Source organism: Oncorhynchus tshawytscha, linkage group LG10 (genome assembly GCF_018296145.1).
Source record: "Oncorhynchus tshawytscha isolate Ot180627B linkage group LG10, Otsh_v2.0, whole genome shotgun sequence".
NCBI classification, from domain to species: domain Eukaryota; kingdom Metazoa; phylum Chordata; class Actinopteri; order Salmoniformes; family Salmonidae; genus Oncorhynchus; species Oncorhynchus tshawytscha.
The window spans coordinates 18,484,760-18,509,643 of record NC_056438.1 but is presented as its reverse complement, the minus strand read 5'-3'; the positions used below and the strand labels follow the sequence as shown (position 1 = coordinate 18,509,643).

Below are 24,884 nucleotides of genomic sequence, written 5' to 3'. Positions count from 1 at the left end.
TATATAATATTATAGAGAGAGGAGGGAGGGAGGGAGAGAGAGAGAGAGAGGGAGAGAGGGAGGGAGGGAGAAAGGGAGGGAGAGGGGGAGAGAGGGAGGGAGAGAGAAAGATGAAGGGGGAGAGAGGGAGAGAGAGAGGGAGAGAGCAAGAGAGGGAGAACGGGAGGGAGAGGGGGAGAGAGGGAGGGAGAGAGAAAGAGGGAGGGGGAGAGAGGGAGAGAGAGAGGGAGAGAGCGAGAGAGGGAGGGAGAGAGGGAGAGAGCGAGTGAGGGAGAGAGAGAAAGAGGGAGGGAGAGAGAGAAAGAGGGAGAGAGAGAGAGTGGGAGAGCGAGAGGGAGAGAGGGAGGGAGAGATGGAGAGAGGGAGGGCGAGAGCAGAGAAGAAGAGAGGGAGGGAGAGAGGGAGAGAGTGAGAGAGGGAGAGGGAGAAAGAGGGAGGGAGAGAGAGAGAGTGGGAGAGAGAGAGGGAGAGAGGGAGGGAGAGATGGAGAAAGGGAGGGAGAGAGGGAGGGAGAGATGGAGAGAGGGAGGGAGAGAGGGAGGGAGAGGGGAGGGAGAGAGGGAGGGAGAGAGCAGAGAAGAAGAGAGGAGGAGGCAAAAAAATGACTTCACAGCTGTGACTGCCCCCTTTTCCCTCTGCCTCTCTCGCCATCTCTCTCCCTGTCTTTCTCTCTCTTGCTCTCTTTCTCACTCTCACTCTCTCAATCAGAAGTTTTTTTCATTCTTTTAAATGATTTTTAGAGAGGGGGAAGAGGCATTTGGTGCCTGGCTGGGTGCAGGAGCATGACACACACAGGAGCCTGAACGTAGAGAAGAGAGAGGGAGAATATGCTATAGCCTTCTCCTGGTGGGACAGACGGACAGACAGACAGATAGACAGACAGACGCCTCACTGGACCTGCTCAACCAAACGCCTCTCCACTCAGACACCCTCACTGTCAGACGGACCAGACCAGGACTCATTCCAACAGAGAAGAGGACAGACAGATAAACTCATTCCAACAGAGAAGAGGACAGACAGATAAACTCATTCCAACAGAGAAGAGGACAGACAGATAAACTCATTCCAACAGAGAAGAGGACAGACAGATAAACTCATTCCAACAGAGAAGAGGACAGACAGATAAACTCATTCCAACAGAGAAGAGGACAGACAGATAAACTCATTCCAACAGAGAAGAGGACAGACAGATAAACTCATTCCAACAGAGAAGAGAGAGGCAGACAGACGGAGCAACAGGAGTATTTCTTCATCATTACGGCTGCTCTTCTTTTTTTGGAAGTGCTTTTTGGAAGTGCTTTTTGGAAGTGCTTTTGGAGAAATTCTTGTTTTCTGGCGTCCCCACTGGAGACAAATGGGAACATAGGAGAACATCACAATCATCAAAGACTTGTCATCATCCCTATTGTTTTAAAATAACTCTTTCCTCTGCTGACACGGTCTACAGGACAGTACAGGACAGTACAGGACAGTACAGGACAGTACAGTACAGGACAGTACAGGACAGTACAGAACAGTACAGGACAGTACAGAACAGGACAGTACAGGACAGTACAGGACAGTACAGGACAGTACAGGACAGGACAGTACAGGACAGTACAGGACAGTACAGGACAGTACAGGACAGTATGTCTACTATAAGGAATCCAGGAGCGTATTGGGCCTCTCTCTTGCTTCTGTGGAGCTTCCTGGTTAGTAGGACTTCATCCTGGCCGGCTCGTGAACACCTCCAACAGCTCCACCAGCTCGGCTCCCCGGCCCTCCTCAACCTCACCCTCTCTGAGAGTGCCGAGTCCAAGGTGGAGCGCCTGGGCCAAGCCTTCAAGAAGAATGTGCGCACGCTACGGGAAAAGAGTGGACGTCTGGACCTGGTGTTCCTGGTGGACGAGTCATCCAGCGTGGGGGCCAACAACTTCCTGAGCGAGCTGCGCTTCGTACGGAAGCTCCTCTCGGACTTCCCCGTGGCCCCTGAGGACACGAGGGTCGCCCTGGTTACGTTCTCGTCCAAGACCCACGTGGTGACCCGGATAGATCATGTCACAGCGCCCAAGTCGCATCAGCACAAGTGTTCTCTATTTAACCAGGAGATTCCGTACAGGGGAGGAGGGACCTATACTAAAGGAGCCTTCCAAAGGGCAGCGGTGAGTGATTTAGTGTGTGTGTGTGTGTGTGTGTGTGTGTGTGTGTGTGTGTGTGTGTGTGTGTGATGTGTGTGATGTGTGTGTGTGATGTGTGTGTGTGTGTGTGTGTGTGTGTGTGTGTGTGTGTGTGTGTGTGTGTGTGTGTGTGTGTGTGTGTGTGTGTGTGTGTGTGTGTGTCTATACCAGATTGTCTTTTTTTGCATGTACAGTACCTGTCAAAAGTTACCCATTCCAGGGTTTTTCTTTATTTTTACTATTTTCTACATTGTAGAAGAATAGTGAAGACATCAAACTTTGAAATAACACATATGGAATCATGTAGTAACCAAAAAAGTTAAACAATCAAAATATGTTTTATATTTGAGATTCTTCAAAGGAGCCACCCTTTGCCTTGATGACAGCTTTGCAGCTTTTGCTCTCAACCAGCTTCATGAGGTAGTCACCTGGAATGCATTTTAATTAACAGGTGTGCCTTGTTAAAAGTTAATTTGTGGAATTTCTTTCTTAATGCGTTTGAGCCAATCAGTTGTGTTGTGACAGGGTAGGTTGGAATACAGAAGATGGCCCTATTTGGTAAAAGACCAAGTCCATATTATGTTAAGAACAGCTCAAAAAAGCAAAGAGAAACGACAGTCCATCATTACTTTAAGACATGAAGGTCAGTCAATGTGGAACATTCCAAGAACTTTGTGCAGTCGCAAAAACCATCAAGTGCTATGATGTAACTGTCTCTCATGAGGACCACCACAGGAAAGACCCAGAGTTACCTCTGCTGCAGAGGATAAGTTCATTAGAGTTACCAGCCTCAGAAATTGCATCCCAAATAAATGCTTCACAGAGTTCAAGTAACAGACACATCTCAACATCAACTGTTCAGGGGAGAATCAGGAGAACTGCATGAATCAGTTCTTCATGGTCGAAATGCAACAAAGACACCACTACTAAAGGACACTGATAAGAAGAAGAGACTTGCTTGAGCCAAGAAACACAAGCAATGGATATTAGACCGGTGGAAATCTGTCCTTTGGTTTGATACGTCCAAATGGGAGATTTTGGGTTCCAACCGCGATGTCTTTGTGAGATGCAGAGTAGGTAAACGGATGTGCATGTGTGGTTCCCACCGCGAAGCATGGAGGAGGAGGTGTGATGGTGTGGGGGTGCTTTGCTGGTGACACTGTCAGTGATTTATTTAGAATGCCAGGCACACTTAACCAGCATGGCTACCACAGCATTCTGCAGTGATACGCCATCACATCTGGTTTACGCTCAGTGGGACTATCATTTGTTTTTCAACAGGACAATGACCCACACACCTCCAGGCTGTGTAAGGGCTATTTGACCAAGAAGGAGAGTGATGGAGTGCTGCATCAGATGACTTGGCCTCCACAATCACCCGACCTCAACTCAACTGAGATGGTTTGGGATGAGTTGGACCGCAGAGGGAAGGAAAAGCAGCCAACAAGTGCTCAGCATATGTGGGAACGCCTTCAAGACGGTTGGAAAAGCATTCAAGATAAAGCTGGTTGAGAGAAGGCCAAGAGTGTGGAGAGCTGTCATCAAGGCAAAGAATCTCAAATATAAAACATATTTTTATTTGTTTAATCTGTGTTTGGTTACTATATGATTCCATATTTTTACTTCATCGTTTTGATGTCTTCACTATTATTCTACAATATAGAAAATTGTACAAATAAAGAAAAGCCCTTGAATGAGTAGGTGTCCAAACTTTTGACTGGTACTGTATGTGGGTTGTGTGTGTGTATACATCTCAGATTCTTTGTAAATGTATGGTTTATTGTGTATGAGGGTTGTGTATGTGTGTGGGTGTCTGTATCCTAGATTATGTATGTATGAGGTGTGTGTGTGTGTATCCTAGAATAGGAGGTTGGAGGTAATAAGGTCCTGTCTGGGAATCTGCTTACTACTCTCAATTACACACTAGAGATATTCAGGGTGAGGTGTCTGGGGTAATTGTGTAATGACTGGTGATAACAATACCACGCACACACACAACATACAACGCACGCACACACACACACACATGCTCTAACATATGACGGAAACCATCAGTAACGGGAGACTCAGGGATTTGAGCTGAAGTATAAACCTCACTGATACTGTTATGATACTACACTGATTGACTCGTGGCTGTTTAAACACACTGATACTGTTATGATACTACACTGATTGACTCGTGGCTGTATAAACACACTGATACTGTTATGATACTACACTGATTGACTCGTGGCTGTTTAAACACACTGATACTGTTATGATACTACACTGATTGACTCGTGGCTGTTTAAACACACTGATACTGTTATGATACTACACTGATTGACTCGTGGCTGTATAAACACACTGATACTGTTATGATACTACACTGATTGACTCGTGGCTGTTTAAACACACTGATACTGTTATGATACTACACTGATTGACTCGTGGCTGTTTAAACACACTGATACTGTTATGATACTACACTGATTGACTCGTGGCTGTATAAACACACTGATACTGTTATGATACTACACGGATTGACTCGTGGCTGTTTAAAACACACTGATACTGTTATGATACTACACTGATTGACTCGTGGCTGTTTAAACACACTGACTGATATACTACACTGATTGACTCGTTGTTTAAACACACTGATACTGTTATGATACTACACTGATTGACTCGTGGCTGTTTAAACACACTGATACTGTTATAATACTACACTGATTGACTCTGTGGCTGTATAAACACACTGATACTGTTATGATACTACACTGATTGACTCGTGGCTGTATAAACACACTGATACTGTTATGATACTACACTGATTGACTCGTGGCTGTTTAAACACACTGATACTGTTATGATACTACACTGATTGACTCGTGGCTGTTTAAACACACTGATACTGTTATGATACTACACTGATTGATGATAAACACACTGATACTACACACTGATTGACTCGTGGCTGTTTAAACACACTGATACTGTTATGATACTACACTGATTGACTCGTGGCTGTTTAAACACACTGATACTGTTATGATACTACACTGATTGACTCGTGGCTGTATAAACACACTGATACTGTTATGATACTACACTGATTGACTCGTGGCTGTTTAAACACACTGATGCTGTTATGATACTACACTGATTGACTCGTGGCTGTTTAAACACACTGATACTGTTATGATACTACACTGATTGACTCGTGGCTGTTTAAACACACTGTTATGATACTACACTGATTGATGATACTACACTGATTGACTCGTGGCTGTATAAACACACTGATACTGTTATGATACTACACTGATTGACTCGTGGCTGTATAAACACACTGATACTGTTATGATACTACACTGATTGACTCGTGGCTGTTTAAACACACTGATACTACTACACTGATTGACTGTGGCTGTTTAAACACACTGATACTGTTATGATACTACACTGATTGACTCGTGGCTGTATAAACACACTGATACTGTTATGATACTACACTGATTGACTCGTGGCTGTATAAACACACTGATACTGTTATGATACTACACTGATTGACTCGTGGCTGTTTAAACACACTGATACTGTTATGATACTACACTGATTGACTCGTGGCTGTTTAAACACACTGATACTGTTATGATACTACACTGATTGACTCGTGGCTGTTTAAACACACTGTTATGATACTACACTGATTGACTGATAAACACACTGATACTGTTATGATACTACACTGATTGACTCGTGGCTGTTTAAACACACTGATACTGTTATGATTGACTAAACACACTGATACTGTTATGATACTACACTGATTGACTCGTGGCTGTTTAAACACACTGATACTGTTATGATACTACACTGATTGACTATGATACTACACTGATTGACTCGTGGCTGTTTAAACACATACTGGATTGATGATAAACTGATTGACTAAACACACTGATACTGTTATGATAAACACTACACTGATTGACTCGTGGCTGTTTAAACACACTGATACTGTTATGATACTACACTGATTGACTGATACTGTGGCTGTTTAAACACACTGATACTGTTATGATACTACACTGATTGACTCGTGGCTGTTTAAACACACGGATACTGTTATGATACTACACTGATTGACTTGTGGCTGTTTAAACACACTGATACTGTTATGATACTACACTGATTGACTCGTGGCTGTTTAAACACACTGATACTGTTATGATACTACACTGATTCTACTATGAGCAGATGGGATCAACTCTGCACTAGCAGACACTAGCTAAATTGAGTCAACAGACTTTCCTCAAGACTAGCTTTAGCGCTAACATGTCTACCCTGTGGTCTCGCTGAGGTTGGAGGTCATAAGGTCCTGTGTGGGATCCTGCTTACTGCTCTGAATTACACACTAGAGATATTCAGGGTGAGGTGTCTGGGAATCTGCTTACTGCTCTGAATTACACATTAGAGATATTCAGGGTGAGGTGTCTGGGAATCTGCTTACTGCTCTGAATTACACACTAGAGATATTCAGGGTGAGGTGTCTGGGAATCTGCTTACTGCTCTGAATTACACACTAGAGATATTCAGGGTGAGGTGTCTGGGAATCTGCTTACTGCTCTGAATTACACACTAGAGATATTCAGGGTGAGGTGTCTGGGAATCTGCTTACTGCTCTGAATTACACACTAGAGATATTCAGGGTGAGGTGTCTGGGAATCTGCTTACTGCTCTGAATTACACACTAGAGATATTCAGGGTGAGGTGTCTGGGAATCTGCTTACTGCTCTGAATTACACACTAGAGATATTCAGGGTGAGGTGTCTGGGGTAATTGTGTAATGACTGGTGATAAAAATACCAGAGTTGTACCTGCTGCTCCCCCAATGGACATTTCCCACCCCCCCATCAACAGACATTTACTGCCCCCACCCCAATGGACATTTCCCACCCCCCGTCAACAGACATTTAATGCCCCCACCCCAATGGACATTTCCCACCCCCCATCAACAGACATTTACTGCCCCCACTCCCCCCGTCAACAGACATTTACTGCCCCCACCCCAATGGATACTACACTGATTGACTCGTGGCTGTTACATCCCCCCCCCCCCCCCCTGTCAACAGACATTTACTGCCCCCGTCAACAGACATTTAATGCCCCCACCCCAATGGACATCTCCCACCCCCCGTCAACAGACATTTAATGCCCCCACCCCAATGGACATTTCCCACCCGTCAACAGACATTTAATGCCCCCACCCCAATGGACATTTCCCACCCCCCATCAACAGACATTTACTGCCCCCCGTCAACAGACATTTACTGCCCCCACCCCAATGGACATCCCCCCCGTGGCTGTCAACAGACATTTACTGCCCCCGTCAACAGACATTTACTGCCCCCCCTGTTATGGATACTACACTGTCAACAGACATTTAATGCCCCCACCCCAATGGACATCTCCCCCCCCCGTCAACAGACATTTACTGCCCCCACCCCAATGGACATCCCCCCCGTCAACAGACATTTAATGCCCCCACCCCAATGGACATCTCCCCCCTCCGTCAACAGACATTTAATGCCCCCACCCCAATGGACATCCCCCCCCCTGCTCAACAGACATTTAATGCCCCCACCCCAATGGACATCTCCCCCCCCCAGTCAACAGACATTTAATGCCCCCACCCCAATGGACATTTCCCAGCCCCCCATCAACAGACATTTACTGCCCCCACCCCAATGGACATTTCCCAGCCCCCCAACAGACATTTACAGACATTTACAACAGACATTTAATGCCCCCCCCCAATGGACATCAACAGACATTTACTGCCCCCACCCCAATGGACATCCCCCCCCGTCAACAGACATTTAATGCCCCCACCCCCAATGGACAACTCCCACCCCCCCCCCGTCAACAGACATTTAATGCCCCCCCCCAATGGACATCAACAGACATTTAATGCCCCCACCCCCCCCCCCGTCAACAGACATTTACTGCCCCCAACAGACATTTACTGGACATCCCCACCCCAACAGGACATCCCCCCCCCAACAGTCAACAGACATTTAATGCCCCCACCCCAATGGACATCTCCCCCCCCCCGTCAACAGACATTTAATGCCCCCACCCCAATGGACATCTCCCCCCACCCCAATGTCAACAGACATTTACAGACATTTAATGCCCCCCCCCAATGGACATTTCCCAGTCATCAGACATTTAATGCCCCCACCCCAATGGACATCTCCCACCCCCCGTCAACAGACATTTAATGCCCCCACCCCAATGGACATCTCCCACCCCCGTCAACAGACATTTAATGCCCCCACCCCAATGGACATCTCCCCCCCCGTCAACAGACATTTAATGCCCCCAATGGACATCTCCCCCGTCAACAGACATTTAATGCCCCCACCCCCCCCCCATCAACAGACATTTACTGCCCCCCGTCAACAGACATTTACTGCCCCCACCCCAATGGACATCCCCCCCCGTCAACAGACATTTAATGCCCCCCCCCCCGTCAACAGACATTTACTGCCCCCACAACAGACATTTAATGCCCCCACCCCAATGGACATCCCCACCCCCCACCCAACAGACATTTAATGCCCCCACCCCAATGGACATCTCCCCCCCCCGTCAACAGACATTTAATGCCCCCCCCCGTCAACAGACATTTAATGCCCCCACCCCAATGGACATCTCTCCCCCCCCGTCAACAGACATTTAATGCCCCCCACCCCAATGGACATCTCCCCCCCCGTCAACAGACATTTAATGCCCCCCGTCAACAGACATTTAATGCCCCACCCCAATGGACATCCCAGACATTTAATGCCCCCAAATGGACATCTCCCAGCCCCCATCAACAGACATTTAATGCCCCCACCCCAATGGACATCTCCCCCCCCGTCAACAGACATTTAATGCCCCCACCCCAATGGACATCTCCCCCCCAACAGATTTAATGACATGGACATCCCCCCCCCCGTCAACAGACATTTAATGCCCCCACCCCAATGGACATCCCCCAACCGTCAACAGACATTTAATGCCCCCCACCCCCAACAATGGACATTTAATGCCCCCAATGGACATCCCCACCCCCGTCAACAGACATTTAATGCCCCCACCCCAATGGACATTTCCCACCCCCGTCAACAGACATTTAATGCCCCCACCCCAATGGACATCCCCCCCCCCCACCCAACAGACATTTAATGCCCCCACCCCAATGGACATCTCCCCCCCCCGTCAACAGACATTTAATGCCCCCACCCCAATGGACATTTCCCACCCCCCGAACAGACATTTAATGCCCCCACCCCAATGGACATCCCCCCCCGTCAACAGACATTTAATGCCCCCACCCCAATGGACATCTCCCCCCCCGTCAACAGACATTTAATGCCCCCACCCCAATGGACATCTCCCCCCCCGTCAACAGACATTTAATGCCCCCACCCCAATGGACATCTCCCCCCCCACCCCAATTCAACAGACATTTAATGCCCCCACCCCAATGGACATCTCCCCCCCCCGTCAACAGACATTTAATGCCCCCCACCCCAATGGACATCTCCCCCCGTCAACAGACATTTAATGCCCCCACCCCAATGGACATCTCCCCCCCCCGTCAACAGACATTTAATGCCCCCACCCCAATGGACATCTCCCCCCCCCGTCAACAGACATTTAATGCCCCCACCCCAATGGACATCTCCCCCCCCGTCAACAGACATTTAATGCCCCCACCCCAATGGACATCTCCCACCCCCCATCAGCAGACATTTATCATTGCGTATTCTTATTTCTGTTTTCATAATTGTTTTATTGTTTTATTTCACTTCGTATTGTTGGAGCTCGGAGATCAACAATTAAACTGTGACCATTAATGTGACCATTTAACTATCTCATCTAATCTCTGCCCCATAGCTAGGCTCAGCAGACTTGCCTCAAACCTAGCTTTAGCATTCTGCTAACAGATCTAGCTCTGTAGTCTGGCTCAGCGCTAAAAGCTTTGCCATGTAGCTTGGCTTAGTAGCGCTAGGCTAGCTGTTTTGGCTGTGTGTGATCAGAAATGAACAGTTAGACTCCTATTAGGAAAAGTGGCTTTACTTGGATTGTTTAGGAAATTCATCATGTGTAGTTGATTGTCAAGTCCTCTCTATTTGTGTAATTTGTCTTGTTCAAAATTAGTTTTGCCTCTAGGTTTTTTATAGAACTGGGAGACAGTGTCTCGGAAGTGGGTATTGTTATAGTTAATTATAAAGCTGCAAATGAGTGATGAAACACATGACAGTGTGAGTGCCTGCGTGTCTGTCTATGAGGACCAGTGTAAATCTAAGTACCTTTTCCATACTGAAGCCGGAGTCATGGGCCAGTCTGATCACTAGAAATATACTTCAATTTCGGACATTTGAAAAGCTCCTGAGAACGTGGTTGTATACCTTCCTCGGTGCTCACACATAAAAAAATTTTTTTAAAGTTGCCCAGCACTGGGAGGGGATGAGTGATGCTCGGAGCCGAGGCGCGATGCTCAGTCCTCTGAGCTATGGCACAGGGACGGTTCTCATGGCTGAGGTTTTAAGCTATGTGGCTGAGTGATGGTTGCGGATGTGCATGTGAGGTTGAGAGGAAAAGATAGGTCAAGTATTCAGCAGATGTGCAGTTGTTTTTCCCCCATCGGCGGTATACAGGCCATAGATATTGAACTACCTGTGAGTAATGGTTGTAATGGGACATGTAAAGGTGAGACAGACAGAGATCTGAGCCGATGGTCTACAGGACCAGATAGCACCTGACTAATTCACATTGACGTTCACAGTCTGTCTGTCTGAGTATGACTAACTGTTGTCTGAGAGGAGGTCTGTGTTATTTTAGAATAAAGGGGTTCAAAAAGGGTTCTCCGGCTATTCCCATAGGAGAACCTTTTTGGTTCCAGAGAGAACCCCCTTTGGGTTCCATGTAGAGCCCTCTGTGGAAAGGGTCCTACATGGAACCCAAAAGGGTTCTACCTGGAACCAAAAAGGGTTCCTCAAAGTGTTCTCCTATGGGGACAGCCCCAAAAAACTTTTAGGTTCTAGATAACACTTTTTTTAAGTGTATAGAAAATAGAGAGGCATTTTGGACACACCTGAGATGTTGGAAATCAGACCTTCTATGATTTATCACTGACATCTCTGCTGCTCTCTTATACTGCTGCTTCAGCAACTTCAACAGTCGTCAAGACAGCCCAAACAGATCTAGGACCAGGCGAAGCTTAGCGAGTCCCTCTTGTTGGCACAAGTACAGTTTAATATATTTTTTCCATTATTAACACCATATAGCACAGTTAAATATTGCCTCACTAATGATAATCTGCAAGGGCATCCGGCTGTCACGCTCTACTGTTAACCTAACACAGCAGGCCAGCGTCTGGTATGGTGTGTGTGTGTGTGTGTAATTGATATTAGAGGTAATCATTTTGTAATATTTCATTCCGTTGGCCGGTGTGGCTGTTTCTAAGTACTGCAGAAAGCTGGGATCCATTACTGAGAGAAAATAATTTTTTCCAAGTCCAGTGTGGAGGCAGACTAGGGCTCTCCTCCAGGCTACTTCTCTCCCTTTTAAGATGACTAAATCAAAGGGCTCAGAGAGAGGGATGAGAGAGAGGGATGAGAAAAATGTAAGAGAGGGATGAAAGAGAGAAAAGAGAGAGAGAGAGAGAGAGAAGAGGGATGGATGAGAGAAAGGGAAGAGAGAAAAGAGAGAGAGAAAAGAGAGAGAGAGGAGAGAGAGAAGGAAGAGAGAGAGGAAAGAGAGAGAGACGAGAGAGAGGGAAGAGAGAGGGATGAGAGAGGGAAGAGAGAGAGGGATCACAGAGGGAAGAGAGAGAGAAGAGAGGGAAGAGAGAGATAAGAGGGAGGGATGAGAGAGAGGGAAGAGAGAGAGAGATGAGAGATAGGGGCTCAAAGAGAGGGATGAGAGAAGGATGAGAGAAAGAGAAGAGAGAGGGATGATAAACAGCCCTGACAGAGAGGGCTGAGAGGGTTTTTCCCTGGTCGAGATAGACCTCCAAGCTCTGTCAACTGTCCAGTGGGCTGAGAGAGAAGGATGAGAGAGGGGGATGAGGGGGGGTAAGGGGGATGAGAGGGGATGAGAGAGGGGATGAGAGCAGTGGGGGAGAGGGGGATGGAGATAAGGGGAGTGTGTGGTGCGTAAAGACATGCATGATTATTGTACACTGGCAGGGGATAGAAGGCTATTGGGGTCTGTTAAAGACATAACCAGCTGATGATTATTGTACACTGGCAGGGCATAGAAGGCTATTGGGGTCTGTTAAAGACATAACCAGCTGATGATTATTGTACACTGGCAGGGGATAGAAGGCTATTGGGGTCTGTTAAAGACATAGCCAGCTGATGATTATTGTACACTGGCAGGCGATAGAAGGCTATTGGGGTCTGTTAAAGACATAACCAGCTGATGATTATTGTACACTGGCAGGGGATAGAAGGCTATTGGGGTCTGTTAAAGACATAACCAGCTGATGATTATTGTACACTGGCAGGGGATAGAAGGCTATTGGGGTCTGTTAAAGACATAACCAGCTGATGATTATTGTACACTGGCAGGGGATAGAAGGCTATTGGGGTCTGTTAAAGACATAACCAGCTGATGATTATTGTACACTGGCAGGGGATAGAAGGCTATTGGGGTCTGTTAAAGACATAACCAGCTGATGATTATTGTACACTGGCAGGGGATAGAAGGCTATTGGGGTCTGTTAAAGACATAACCTGCTGATGATTATTGTACACTGGCAGGGGATAGAAGGCTATTGGGGTCTGTTAAAGACATAACCAGCTGATGATTATTGTACACTGGCAGGGGATAGAAGGCTATTGGGGTCTGTTAAAGACATAACCAGCTGATGATTATTGTACACTGGCAGGGGATAGAAGGCTATTGGGGTCTGTTAAAGACATAACCTGCTGATGATTATTGTACACTGGCAGGGGATAGAAGGCTATTGGGGTCTGTTAAAGACATAACCAGCTGATGATTATTGTACACTGGCAGGGGATAGAAGGCTATTGGGGTCTGTTAAAGACATAACCAGCTGATGATTATTGTACACTGGCAGGGGATAGAAGGCTATTGGGGTCTGTTAAAGACATAACCAGCTGATGATTATTGTACACTGGCAGGGGATAGAAGGCTATTGGGGTCTGTTAAAGACATAACCAGCTGATGATTATTGTACACTGGCAGGGGATAGAAGGCTATTGGGGTCTGTTAAAGACATAGCCAGCTGATGATTATTGTACACTGGCAGGGGATAGAAGGCTATTGGGGTCTGTTAAAGACATAACCAGCTGATGGTTATTGTACACTGGCAGGGGATAGAAGGCTATTGGGGTCTGTTAAAGACATAACCAGCTGATGATTATTGTACACTGGCAGGGGATAGAAGGCTATTGGGGTCTGTTAAAGACATAACCAGCTGATGATTATTGTACAGTGGCAGGGGATAGAAGGCTATTGGGGTCTGTTAAAGACATAACCTCATCTCCACTATGGTGGTTGAAGATTAGGACCTTTTCAAATTAGTTTAGTTTATAATAGGCTTGGCTGTTTTCCACTCCACCAATAGGAATTATTTATAATTTTCATAACACACAGAGAGCAGACAGCATCCTCAAAAGCAGCTTCAGTAACAGTAGCCTCTGGCTCTAAAACAGCCAGGCTTTCCTCTCCTCTCCTCTCCTTCTTTGTCTTTCACTTCATCATCCAGGGGATTTACCTCAGGGTTGCCATGTGTTGGCACCTGGGTTGCCATGTGTTGGCAGATATCCCCACTCACTCCTCCCTTCTGCCTCTGCTCTGTCAGAGCCAAAAACAATGTGCCAAACAGACAGGGGCTGGCAATCCACCGTTAGTCTGCTCTAATGGTTGCATAATAAGGAGTAGAAGAGAAAAAGATTACCATGAGCTTTCTTTCTTGCTCACCTTCCACCATTCTTTTTCTCTCATCATATTTCTTTCTTTGTCAACCGCCTGTTTTTCTCCTCCGTTATCTTCTCCCCCCCCCTCTCTCTCTGTCGCTCTCTCATAGATGTGGCTATGATTTAACCTTTAACCCCACTAGATACAGGCACATTCAAAGCCCACCTCATGCAGACAGTACTCTCTATTCCATTCATCCCTAATGAAGCTCAGAAAGTGGTCACACTTCACAGCCTGCCGAGTTCTCTCCATTCATTGCCCATGTTGCATTTCACTGCCTTTTCCGTTCACACTTTCACTACTTGGCCATTCAGCGCCCACATTTCCCTCCCCCCAAAATGTGTGTGAACGAGTCAATGTGTGCTCATGTGTACGTACGTGTGTGTCTTCCGAAAGTCTCGCTCTCTCTGTTATGTGCAAAGAGAAAAGCAGAACCCATAATTCAGCAGATGTTTATAAAAACAACATCACATATGTTGAGTGTAATGCGTCATGGAATAATGACAGTTCCCCCCTCCTGTAGTGTGGTTCATAAACCCTGCTGGAGGGGTCAGTGGCACGAGGAAGTCAACTCTCTGGAATGTCAACCTGGGGGGGGGGGGGGCGGGGGGGGGAAGGAGGATGGGGGAGGAATGATGAGGTTGACCCATTGGGAGAATGAAGTGAGAGTCATAGACAGAAAGAGGTCACTGTTATGAACTAAACCCCTACTTACCCCATGCTACCCATGTAAACACACACATTAAAAAAGGCTAACGACCTCATAGCTGGTGTGTGTCTGCTCTGATCATTAATTCAATGACAGGACAGCTGCTCATCTGTCATGTATCAGTGAGTCTGGAAGCTAAGTAGATGTGAGGGATATGGACATGTGAACGAAGAGTTTTGAAACATGCCAGGATGAGAAGAATATGATACACCTGCCAAACGTAGAACGAGTTGAGTTCAACCTTTTTTGCCGTTGTCATTTGCTCACAATTGAAGATTAATCAAAAACAAGTTCTCGGTTCCAGTTCAGTCTTGTCTAATCTTTGTTTGACTGGCTACCACAGTAGCCTATCCTGAGTCAGTTTAACCACCTCCCTTTCTCTATTTTCCGTCCAGCGGTCTTCCCATTCCTTGCATGATATATGCAGTAGCAACCCTCCAATTCCTATTGGCTCAGATGGTTTCTGATCCCTCTGGAGACCAGATGATTCACTGTAGCCCTGAAGGACCGGATCATCTGAAATAGCTGCCTGGTTTCCACACATTGACACGGCGTCACTGGTAACTTCTCTGGGCGTCGACACTGTGATTGACAGGATAGGCTCAGGAGTGTGTGTGTGTGTGTGTGTGTGTGTGTGTGTGGGTGTAGTCAGAAGATCAGAGAGTGGGTCCAATAATCTCCGGTTTGACTTTCACTTTGGTAAATCCCTTATGGTATGAGTAGGACGTGGATTTTGTCCTGAGCACGTACCCTGAGTGAACACGGAAAATTCCTGGCCCTATAGGTTCGAGGCATCTCCAGTGCAACCTCTGCACGCTCTCTCCTCATTCCTGACCCCGTTTTGAAATTGACACCACACATTCTCCAGAAATGTGGATTTGTTTCCCCCCCCCCTGCCCCCAGCCAGTGCCTACTGGTCTCTCCTCCTCCTCCTCTTCCTCCTCGTTCTCCTCTCCTCCTCCTCCTCCTCTTCCTCCACCACCCCTTCCTTCTCCAGTATCCCACACACTAAACACCAGAGGTGCTCTCTGACCTCCAGTGATGAATAACAGGGTCAGATGTTAAGAGAGAGCAGAAGGCGTACGAGTGGCAGACAGACAGCGAGAGAGGGGGATTATAGAGAGACAGACATACAGACAGAGAGAGATAGAGAGATGGAGAGAGAGGGGTAGACAGACGGACGGATGGACGGACGGACAGACAGACAGACAGAGATAGAGAGAGAGATGGAGAGAGAGGGGAAGACAGACAGACAGACAGACAGACAGACAGACAGACAGACAGACAGACAGACAGACAGACAGACAGACAGACAGACAGACAGACAGACAGACAGACAGACAGACAGACAGACAGACAGAAGGCTTTAGGGGACGTGTCTGGAAAACGGCTGTCATCACTGATGCTGAGGAGACAGCAGAGACCAGGGCCTCAGGTCTTTGAGGTTACGTGGCTGCAGGAAACTGCTGAAATATGTGTCAGATATGTCTGAGAAATGGCTGACACACACACCCTCTGCAGGGTCAACTGAGTTCAATGGACGTTGGTCCACATGGCAGCTGGTGCAATGGGTCCCCACGGTGCAGGACCCACGGGAGTTCTAAAGCTCTCCAAGAATGTAATATGTTGTTTATCTTACAAAGGGCTCCCCATTCTGTGTGTGTGTGTGTGTGTGTGTATGCATGTGTGCACGTGTGTGTGTGCAAACACAATCAACCTGTTGTGAAAAGATCCCTCATGATCTTAGGCCTAGTGGTATAGGGAAATAACATCTTCCTGTCTCTTCACTGCACTCCTCTTCTCCAGGGCATGTATTCAGAAAGCTTCTCAGAGTAGGAGTGCTGATCTAGGATCAGGTCGCCCTCTGTACATGTAATCTTCTTCATTATGATCTAAAATGCTAAACTGATTCTAGATCAGCACTCCCACACTGAGATGCTTAATGAATATGTTACCTGAATCCAGGCTCCAAGCAGGCACTCAGCCTGCATCTCAAAACCTCCTTTAGGTCGTGTATCAAAACCTCCTTTATGTCGTGTATCAAAACCTCCTTTAGGTCGTATCTCAAAACCTCCTTTAGGTCGTATCTCAAAACCTCCTTTAGGTCGTGTCTCAAAACCTCCTCGTGTCTCAAAACCTCCTTTAGGTCGTGTCTCAAAACCTCCTCGTGTCTCAAAACCTCCTTTAGGTCGTATCTCAAAACCTCCTTTAGGTCGTGTATCAAAACCTCCTTTATGTCGTGTCTCAAAACCTCCTTTAGGTCGTGTCTCAAAACCTCCTCGTGTATCAAAACCTCCTTTATGTCGTATCTCAAAACCTCCTTTAGGTCGTATCTCAAAACCTCCTTTAGGTCGTGTCTCAAAACCTCCTCGTGTATCAAAACCTCCTTTATGTCGTGTATCAAAACCTCCTTTAGGTCGTGTATCAAAACCTCCTCGTGTCACAAAACCACCTTTAGGTCGTGTCTCAAAACCTCCTCGTGTCTCAAAACCTCCTTTAGGTCGTGTCTCAAAACCTCCTCGTGTCTCAAAACCTCCTTTATGTCGTGTATCAAAACCTCCTTTAGGTCGTGTATCAAAACCTCCTCGTGTCTCAAAACCACCTTTATGTCGTGTATCAAAACCTCCTTTAGGTCGTGTATCAAAACCTCCTCGTGTCTCAAAACCACCTTTAGGTCGTGTCTCAAAACCTCCTCGTGTCTCAAAACCTCCTTTAGGTCGTGTCTCAAAACCTCCTCGTGTCTCAAAACCTCCTTTAGGTCGTGTATCAAAACCTCCTTTATGTCGTATCTCAAAACCTCCTTTATGTCGTATCTCAAAACCTCCTTTAGGTCGTATCAAAACCTCCTTTAAAACCTGTCGTGTATCAAAACCTCCTTTAGGTCGTGTCTCAAAACCTCCTCGTGTCTCAAAACCTCCTTTAGGTCGTGTCTCAAAACCTCCTCGTGTCTCAAAACCTCCTTTAGGTCGTGTCTCAAAACCTCCTTTATGTCGTATCTCAAAACCTCCTTTATGTCGTATCTCAAAACCTCCTTTAGGTCGTGTATCAAAACCTCCTTTATGTCGTGTATCAAAACCTCCTTTAGGTCGTGTATCAAAACCTCCTCGTGTCACAAAACCACCTTTAGGTCGTGTCTCAAAACCTCCTCGTGTCTCAAAACCTCCTTTAGGTCGTGTCTCAAAACCTCCTCGTGTCTCAAAACCTCCTTTATGTGTCTCAAAACCTCCTCGTGTCTCAAAACCTCCTTTAGGTCGTGTATCAAAACCTCCTCGTGTCTCAAAACCACCTTTATGTCGTGTATCAAAACCTCCTTTAGGTCGTGTATCAAAACCTCCTCGTGTCTCAAAACCACCTTTAGGTCGTGTCTCAAAACCTCCTCGTGTCTCAAAACCTCCTTTAGGTCGTGTCTCAAAACCTCCTCGTGTCTCAAAACCTCCTTTAGGTCGTGTATCAAAACCTCCTTTATGTCGTATCTCAAAACCTCCTTTAGGTCGTGTCTCAAAACCTCCTTTAGGTCGTATCTCAAAACCTCCTTTAGGTCGTGTATCAAAACCTCCTTTATGTCGTGTCTCAAAACCTCCTTTATGTCGTGTCTCAAAACCTCCTTTATGTCGTTTCTCAAAACCTCCTTTAGGTTGTATCTCAAAACCTCCTTTAGGTCGTGTCTCAAAACATCCTTTAGGTCGTATCTCAAAACCTCCTTTAGGTCGTGTATCAAAACCTCCTTTAGGTCGTATCTCAAAACCTCCTTTAGGTCGTGTGTCAAAACCTCCTCGTGTCTCAAAACCTCCTTTAGGTCGTGTCTCAAAACCTCCTCGTGTCTCAAAACCTCCTTTAGGTCGTGTCTCAAAACCTCCTTTAGGTCGTGTTTCAAAACCTCCTTTAGGTCGTGTCTCAAAACCTCCTTTAGGTCGTGTCTCAAAACCTCCTTTATGTCGTATGTGTGTGTGTGTGTGCGTGTCTGCGTACCTGTGTGTGTGTCTGCATACCTGTGTGCGTGTGTGTGTGTGTGTGTGTGTGTACAGACCCTGGTTGCCTGGTTGTATTTTGGTCCCATTATTTCTGGTGTGGCTGTATTGAGATGCGTTGTGTTCCAGACAGCAGCTCCTAACAGTGTAAGAATCGTGTTCTATATGAGATGGTTGCCATCTAACTGACTCATGCAGCCCTCAGACAGACAGGCCAGAGTCTGAGTACCAAACTTCCTGCATGACACTGCTGCTTTATTAGTCTGTCACTATGTGTGTCTCATTCTGTCTGTCTGTTGATCTGTCTGTCTGTTGACCTGTCTGTCTGTTAGGCTCTGTCTGTTGATCTGTCTGTCTGTTAGTCTCTGTCTGTTGATATGTCTGTCTGTTGACCTGTCTGTCTGTTAGGCTCTGTCTGTTGACCTGTCTGCCTGTTAGGCTCTGTCTGTTGACCTGTCTGTCTGTTAGGCTCTGTCTGTTGTCCTGTCTGTCTGTTAGGCCCTGTCTGTTGATCTGTCTGTCTGTTAGTCTCTGTCTGTTTATCTGTCTGTCTGTTAGTCTCTGTCGGTTGATCTGTCTGTCTGTTAGGCTCTGTCTGTTGACCTGTCTGTCTGTTAGTCCCTGTCTGTTTATCTGTCTGTGTGTTAGTCTCTGTCTGTTGACCTGTCTGTCTGTTAGTCTCTGTCTGTCTGTTTATCTGTCTGTTACTCTGTCTGTGTGTCTGTCTGTTTATCTGTCTGTTTGTCTGCCTGTCAGTCTCTGTTTGTGTCTCATTATCTATCTATCTATCTATCTATCTATCTATCTATCTATCTATCTATCTATCTATCTATCTATCTATCTATCTATCTATCTATCTATCTATCTATCTATCTATCTATCTATCTATCTATCTATCTATCTATCTATCTATCTATCTATCTATCTATCTATCTATCTATCTATCTATCTATCTATCTATCTATCTGTCTGTCTGTCTGTCTGTCTGTCTGTCTGTCTGTCTGTCTGTCTGTCTGTCTGTCTGTCTGTCTGTCTGTCTGTCTGTCTGTCTGTCTGTCTGTCTGTCTGTCTGTCTGTCTGTCTGTCTGTCTGTGTCTCATTCTCTGTCTGTCTGTCTGTCTGTCTGTCTGTCTGTCTGTCTGTCTGTCTGTCTGTCTGTCTGTCTGTCTGTCTGTCTGTCTGTCTGTCTGTCTGTCTGTCTCATTCTCTGTCTGTCTGTCTGTCTGTCTGTCTGTCTGTCTGTCTGTCTGTCTGTCTGTCTGTCTGTCTGTCTGTCTGTCTGTCTGTCTGTCTGTCTGTCTGTCTGTCTGTCTGTCTGTCTGTCTGTCTCTGTCTGTCTGTCTGTCTGTCTGTCTGTCTGTCTGTCTGTCTGTCTGTCTGTCTGTCTGTCTGTCTCTGTCTGTCTGTCTGTCTGTCTGTCTCATTCTCTGTCTGTCTGTCTGTCTGTCTGTCTGTCTGTCTGTCTGTCTGTCTGTCTGTCTGTCTGTCTGTCTGTCTGTCTGTCTGTCTGTGTCTCATTCTCTGTCTGTCTGTCTGTCTGTCTGTCTGTCTGTCTGTCTGTCTGTCTGTCTGTCTGTCTGTCTGTCTGTCTGTCTGTCTGTCTGTCTGTCTGTCTCATTCTCTGTCTGTCTGTCTGTCTGTCTGTCTTCTCTGTCTGTCTGTCTGTCTGTGTCTCATTCTCTGTCTGTCTGTCTGTCTGTCTGTCTGTCTGTCTGTCTGTCTGTCTGTCTGTCTGTCTGTCTGTCTGTCTGTCTGTCTGTCTGTGTCTCATTCTCTGTCTGTCTGTCTGTCTGTCTGTCTGTCTGTCTGTCTGTCTGTCTGTCTGTCTGTCTGTCTGTCTGTCTGTCTGTGTCTCATTCTCTGTCTGTCTGTCTGTCTGTCTGTCTGTCTGTCTGTCTCATTCTCTGTCTGTCTGTCTGTCTGTCTGTCTGTCTGTCTGTCTGTCTGTCTGTCTGTCTGTCTGTCTGTCTGTCTGTCTGTCTGTCTGTCTGTCTGTCTGTCTGTCTCTGTTTGTGTCTCATTCTCTGTCTGTCTGTCTGTCTGTCTGTCTGTCTGTCTGTCTGTCTGTCTGTCTGTCTGTCTGTCTGTCTCTGTTTGTGTCTCATTCTCTGTCTGTCTGTCTGTCTGTCTGTCTGTCTGTCTGTCTGTCTGTCTGTCTGTCTGTCTGTCTGTTTGTCTGTCTCATTCTCTGTTTGTGTCTCATTCTCTGTCTGTCTGTCTGTCTGTCTGTCTGTCTGTCTGTCTGTCTGTCTGTCTGTCTGTCTGTCTGTCTGTCTGTCTGTCTGTCTGTCTGTCTGTCTGTCTGACTAACTGACTAACTGACTGTCTGTGTGTCTGACTGTATGTGTGTGTGTGTGTCTGTCTGTTTGCCTCTGTGTGTCTAGCTATGTGTATATGTTACATGAGTCCCTAGACCTCTACTTGTGGTTTCGTAGTGAACCCTCCTCCTGCCACAGCTAATGTCTCTATGCAGCAGTCGTCTCTGGCAGCACAAATGGAAGCCTATTCCCTATAATGCACTACTGTTGACCAGGAGCCTGATAGAACCTGGTCAATAATAGTGCACTATGGATGAATTAGGGTGTCATTTAGGACCCAGTCTCTCTTTGGGTTCTGTGGAAACAGTCTATGTCTGCCTGTGTGTGTTGCTTCCTAGAGATGGAAAACCAACCAACCCCACCAACTGAGTCCTAGGCCCTGAACCAAACAGACTACATTACTGGACCACAGGCTCCAATCTCCCAACCCATTGGTCGGTGGCAGTGACCAACCGTGGTTCTGTGGTCAATGAACGCTGTGGTTCAATACTTATCATTTTCAATCTCTGACGTGTTTTGTTAAAGTGCCTGTGAATAACAGGCTTTTAGTTTATAAGTGGGTGGTTTAGCAGTGTGCGTGCATGAGTGTGTGCATGAATATGGGTGTGTGTATATGTGTGTATGTATATGTGTGTTTGTGTTTGTATTCCTCATTATTGTTTTACACAAATTCAAGTTTTTTGAGCTCCTCATATCTTGTACTTTTGGTCACTAGTTTACTTTCTGTCTCTCCTCTCCTTAGGGCGTTAGCCCTGCTCACTGACAGCCCCGCTCACTGACAGCCACTGACAGCCCCGCTCACTGAAAGCCCCGCTCACTGACAGCCCCGCTCACTGACAGCCCCGCTCACTGACAGCCCCGCTCAGCCCCGCTCACAGCCCCGCTCACTGACAGCCCCGCTCACTGACAGCCCCCCGCTCACTGACTGAGCCCCGCCCCGCTCACTGACATCCCCGCTCACTGACAGCCCCGCTCACTGACAGCCCCGCTCACTGACAGCCCCGCTCAGCCCCCGCTCACTGACAGCCCCGCTCACTGACAGCCCGCTCACTGACAGCCCTGCTCACTGACAGCCCCGCTCACTGAAAGCCCCGCTCACTGACAGCCCCGCTCACTGACTGCCCCAGCTCACTGACAGCCCTGCAGCCCCGCTCACTGACAGCCCCGCTCACTGACAGCCCAGCTCACTGACAGCCCCTCTCAGCTGACAGCCCCGCTCACTGACAGCCCTCACTCACTGACAGCCCCGCTCACTCACTGACAGCCCAGCTCACTGCAGCCCCGCTCACTGACAGCCCCGCTCACTGACAGCCCCGCTCACTGACAGCCCCGCTCACTGACAGCCCAGCTCACTGCAGCCCCTCACTGACAGCCCCGCTCACTGACAGCCCTGCTCACTGACAGCCCCGCTCACTGACAGCCCCGCTTACTGACAGCCCCGCTCACTGACAGCCCCGCTCACTGACAGCCCCGCTCACTGACAGCCCTGCTCACTGACAGCCCCCGCTCACTGCTCACTGACAGCCCCGCTCACTGACAGCCCCGCTCACTGACAGCCCAGCCCCGCTCACTGACAGCCCTGCTCACTGACAGCCCCGCTCACTGACAGCCCCGCTTACTGCCTTATTGACTCATGTTAGTTATACAGGGTTTGCCAAACACGTCACCACTCTGTCCTGCTCAACTGAACATACCCCTGGCCATGAGGAAATCACTGCATACCACAGTTCTAATAACCGGCTCAAAAGTAATTATTCAATTGCCGCTTTAATTCTGACGAAGCAATTACGAACCCTCCAGCCTGTTTCTGACACGCACACAGAAGGCTTTAGAATGAGGATATGAAAATTAAACTCCCCCGATGGTTTAAATGTCATTTCAGACGGATAGTGTCCAGCGTCACATCTGCTTTTTAAGCTTGTGTTCCTCGAAGAGCTACGTTACATGACCAAAGGTATGTGGACACCTACTCGTCTAACATTTAACTTCAAAGTCATGAGCCATTAATATGGAGTTGGTCCCCCTTTGCTGCTATAACAGCCTCTATAACAGCCTATGTCTGAGATACGGCTGACACACACACACACACACACACACACACACACACACACACACACACACACACACACACACACACACACTGCAGGGTCAGCTGAGTTCAATGGACGTTGGTCCACATGGCAGCTGGTGCTATGGGTCCCCACGGTGCAGGACCCACAGGAGTTCTAAAGCTCTCCAAGAATGTAATATGTTGTTTATCTTTCAAAGGTCTCCCCATTCTGTGTGTGTGTGTGTATGTGTGTGTGTGTGTGTGTGTGTGTGTATGCATGTGTGCACGTGTGTGTGTGCAAACACAATCAACCTGTTGTGAAAATGCACAAAGATCCCTCATGATCTTAGGCCTAGTGGTATAGAGAAATAACATCTTCCTGTCTCTTCACTGCACTCCTCTCCTCCAGGGCATGTATTCAGAAAGCTTCTCAGAGTAGGAGTGCTGATCTTGGATCAGGTAGCCCTCTGTACATGTAATCTTATTCATTATGATCTAAAATGCAAACTGATTCTCGATCAGCACTCCCACACTGAGATGCTTAATGAAAATGTACCCTGAATCCAGGCTCCCAAGCAGGCACTCAGCCTGTTTGCTAAGACTTCTTGCTGATACACTTTGCTGGAGTCTGTACCTGTGTACCGAGCACTGACCGACTGCATCTATTTATCAACACAGCTACAATCTCCCCAGTCACTCTGACTCCAACCACAGCCTTCATCACCTCTCCTCACATCTCAAAACCTCCTTTAGATGTTGTGTTGGCATTGCGCATGGTGATCTTAGGCTTGTGTGCGGCTGCTCGGACATGGAAACCCATTTCATGAAGCTCCCAACTAATAGTTATTGTGTTGCAACCGAGGACAGACAATTCTTATGCACTACGTGTTTCAGCACTCAGTGGTCCCGTTCTGTGAGCTTTTGTTGGTCCTAGACGTTTCCACTTCACAATAACAGCATTTACAGTTGACCGGGGCAGCCCTAGCAGTAAGGCCATTCTACTGCCAATGTTTGTCTATGGAGATTGCATGGCTGTGTGCTCGATTTTATACACCTGTCAGCAACGGGTGTGGCTGAAATAGCTGAATCCACTCATTTGAAGGGGTGTCCACATACTTTTGTATATGTTGTGTATTTATCCCCCTGAGGCCGGGTTTTCTTTTTAATGATTGCAGCAAAAAAGACTGTAGAAACGGTTCATGATGTATTCCATAAAATCAACTTTCCGAGGTGGGGAGTCTGTGGTGAACATGTTCAAACGCTACTTGATGTGTGTGTGTGTGTGTGTGTGTGTATGTTAGCCAAGGCCTCCCCACCACCAGTGCCATACAACCAGCTACCAGGCCATTCACTTAAAATACTTTCCCAACACAACTCCCCCTCCAACGTTCAAAGCTGGCCAAATCTACGAGATAGGTGCTACTGACACCAGCCTTGTGGCTGTGTGTGTGTGTGTGTGTGTGTGTGTGTGTGTGTATGCGTGTATGCATGCCTGCAAGCATGTGGGTGTGTGTGTCCCCCGGGATAAGGAAGGAGTGAGTCTCTGATAAGAGGTAAGAGAGAGAGAGGTTTGGGAGACTGAAGCACTGAAATGCGGGTGATAGTGTAAGAGAGGTGTCGACTGAGGAAGGGAACCAACTGTCAGCGGCCTACGTAGCCTGTAGGCCAGTCTGGTTCAGTCTGTGTGTG

At 47.2% G+C, this 24,884-nt stretch overlaps 1 protein-coding gene across 2 annotated transcripts in view; it reads left to right on the top strand.

Annotated features, from left to right (window-relative positions):
* The first annotated feature begins 1,126 nt into the window (after positions 1–1,126).
* Positions 1,127–24,884, top strand: part of svep1 (sushi, von Willebrand factor type A, EGF and pentraxin domain containing 1) — a 154,049-nt gene continuing 130,291 nt past the window's right edge. Inside the window, exon 1 of one of the 2 annotated variants that reach the window (XM_042328266.1) lies at positions 1,127–2,141. In XM_042328266.1, the coding sequence (XP_042184200.1) occupies positions 1,629–2,141 (513 nt within the window). In that variant the 5' untranslated portion in view covers positions 1,127–1,628. The remainder of the gene's footprint in view (positions 2,142–24,884) is intronic. The other variant, XM_042328265.1, reaches the window with a different exon arrangement.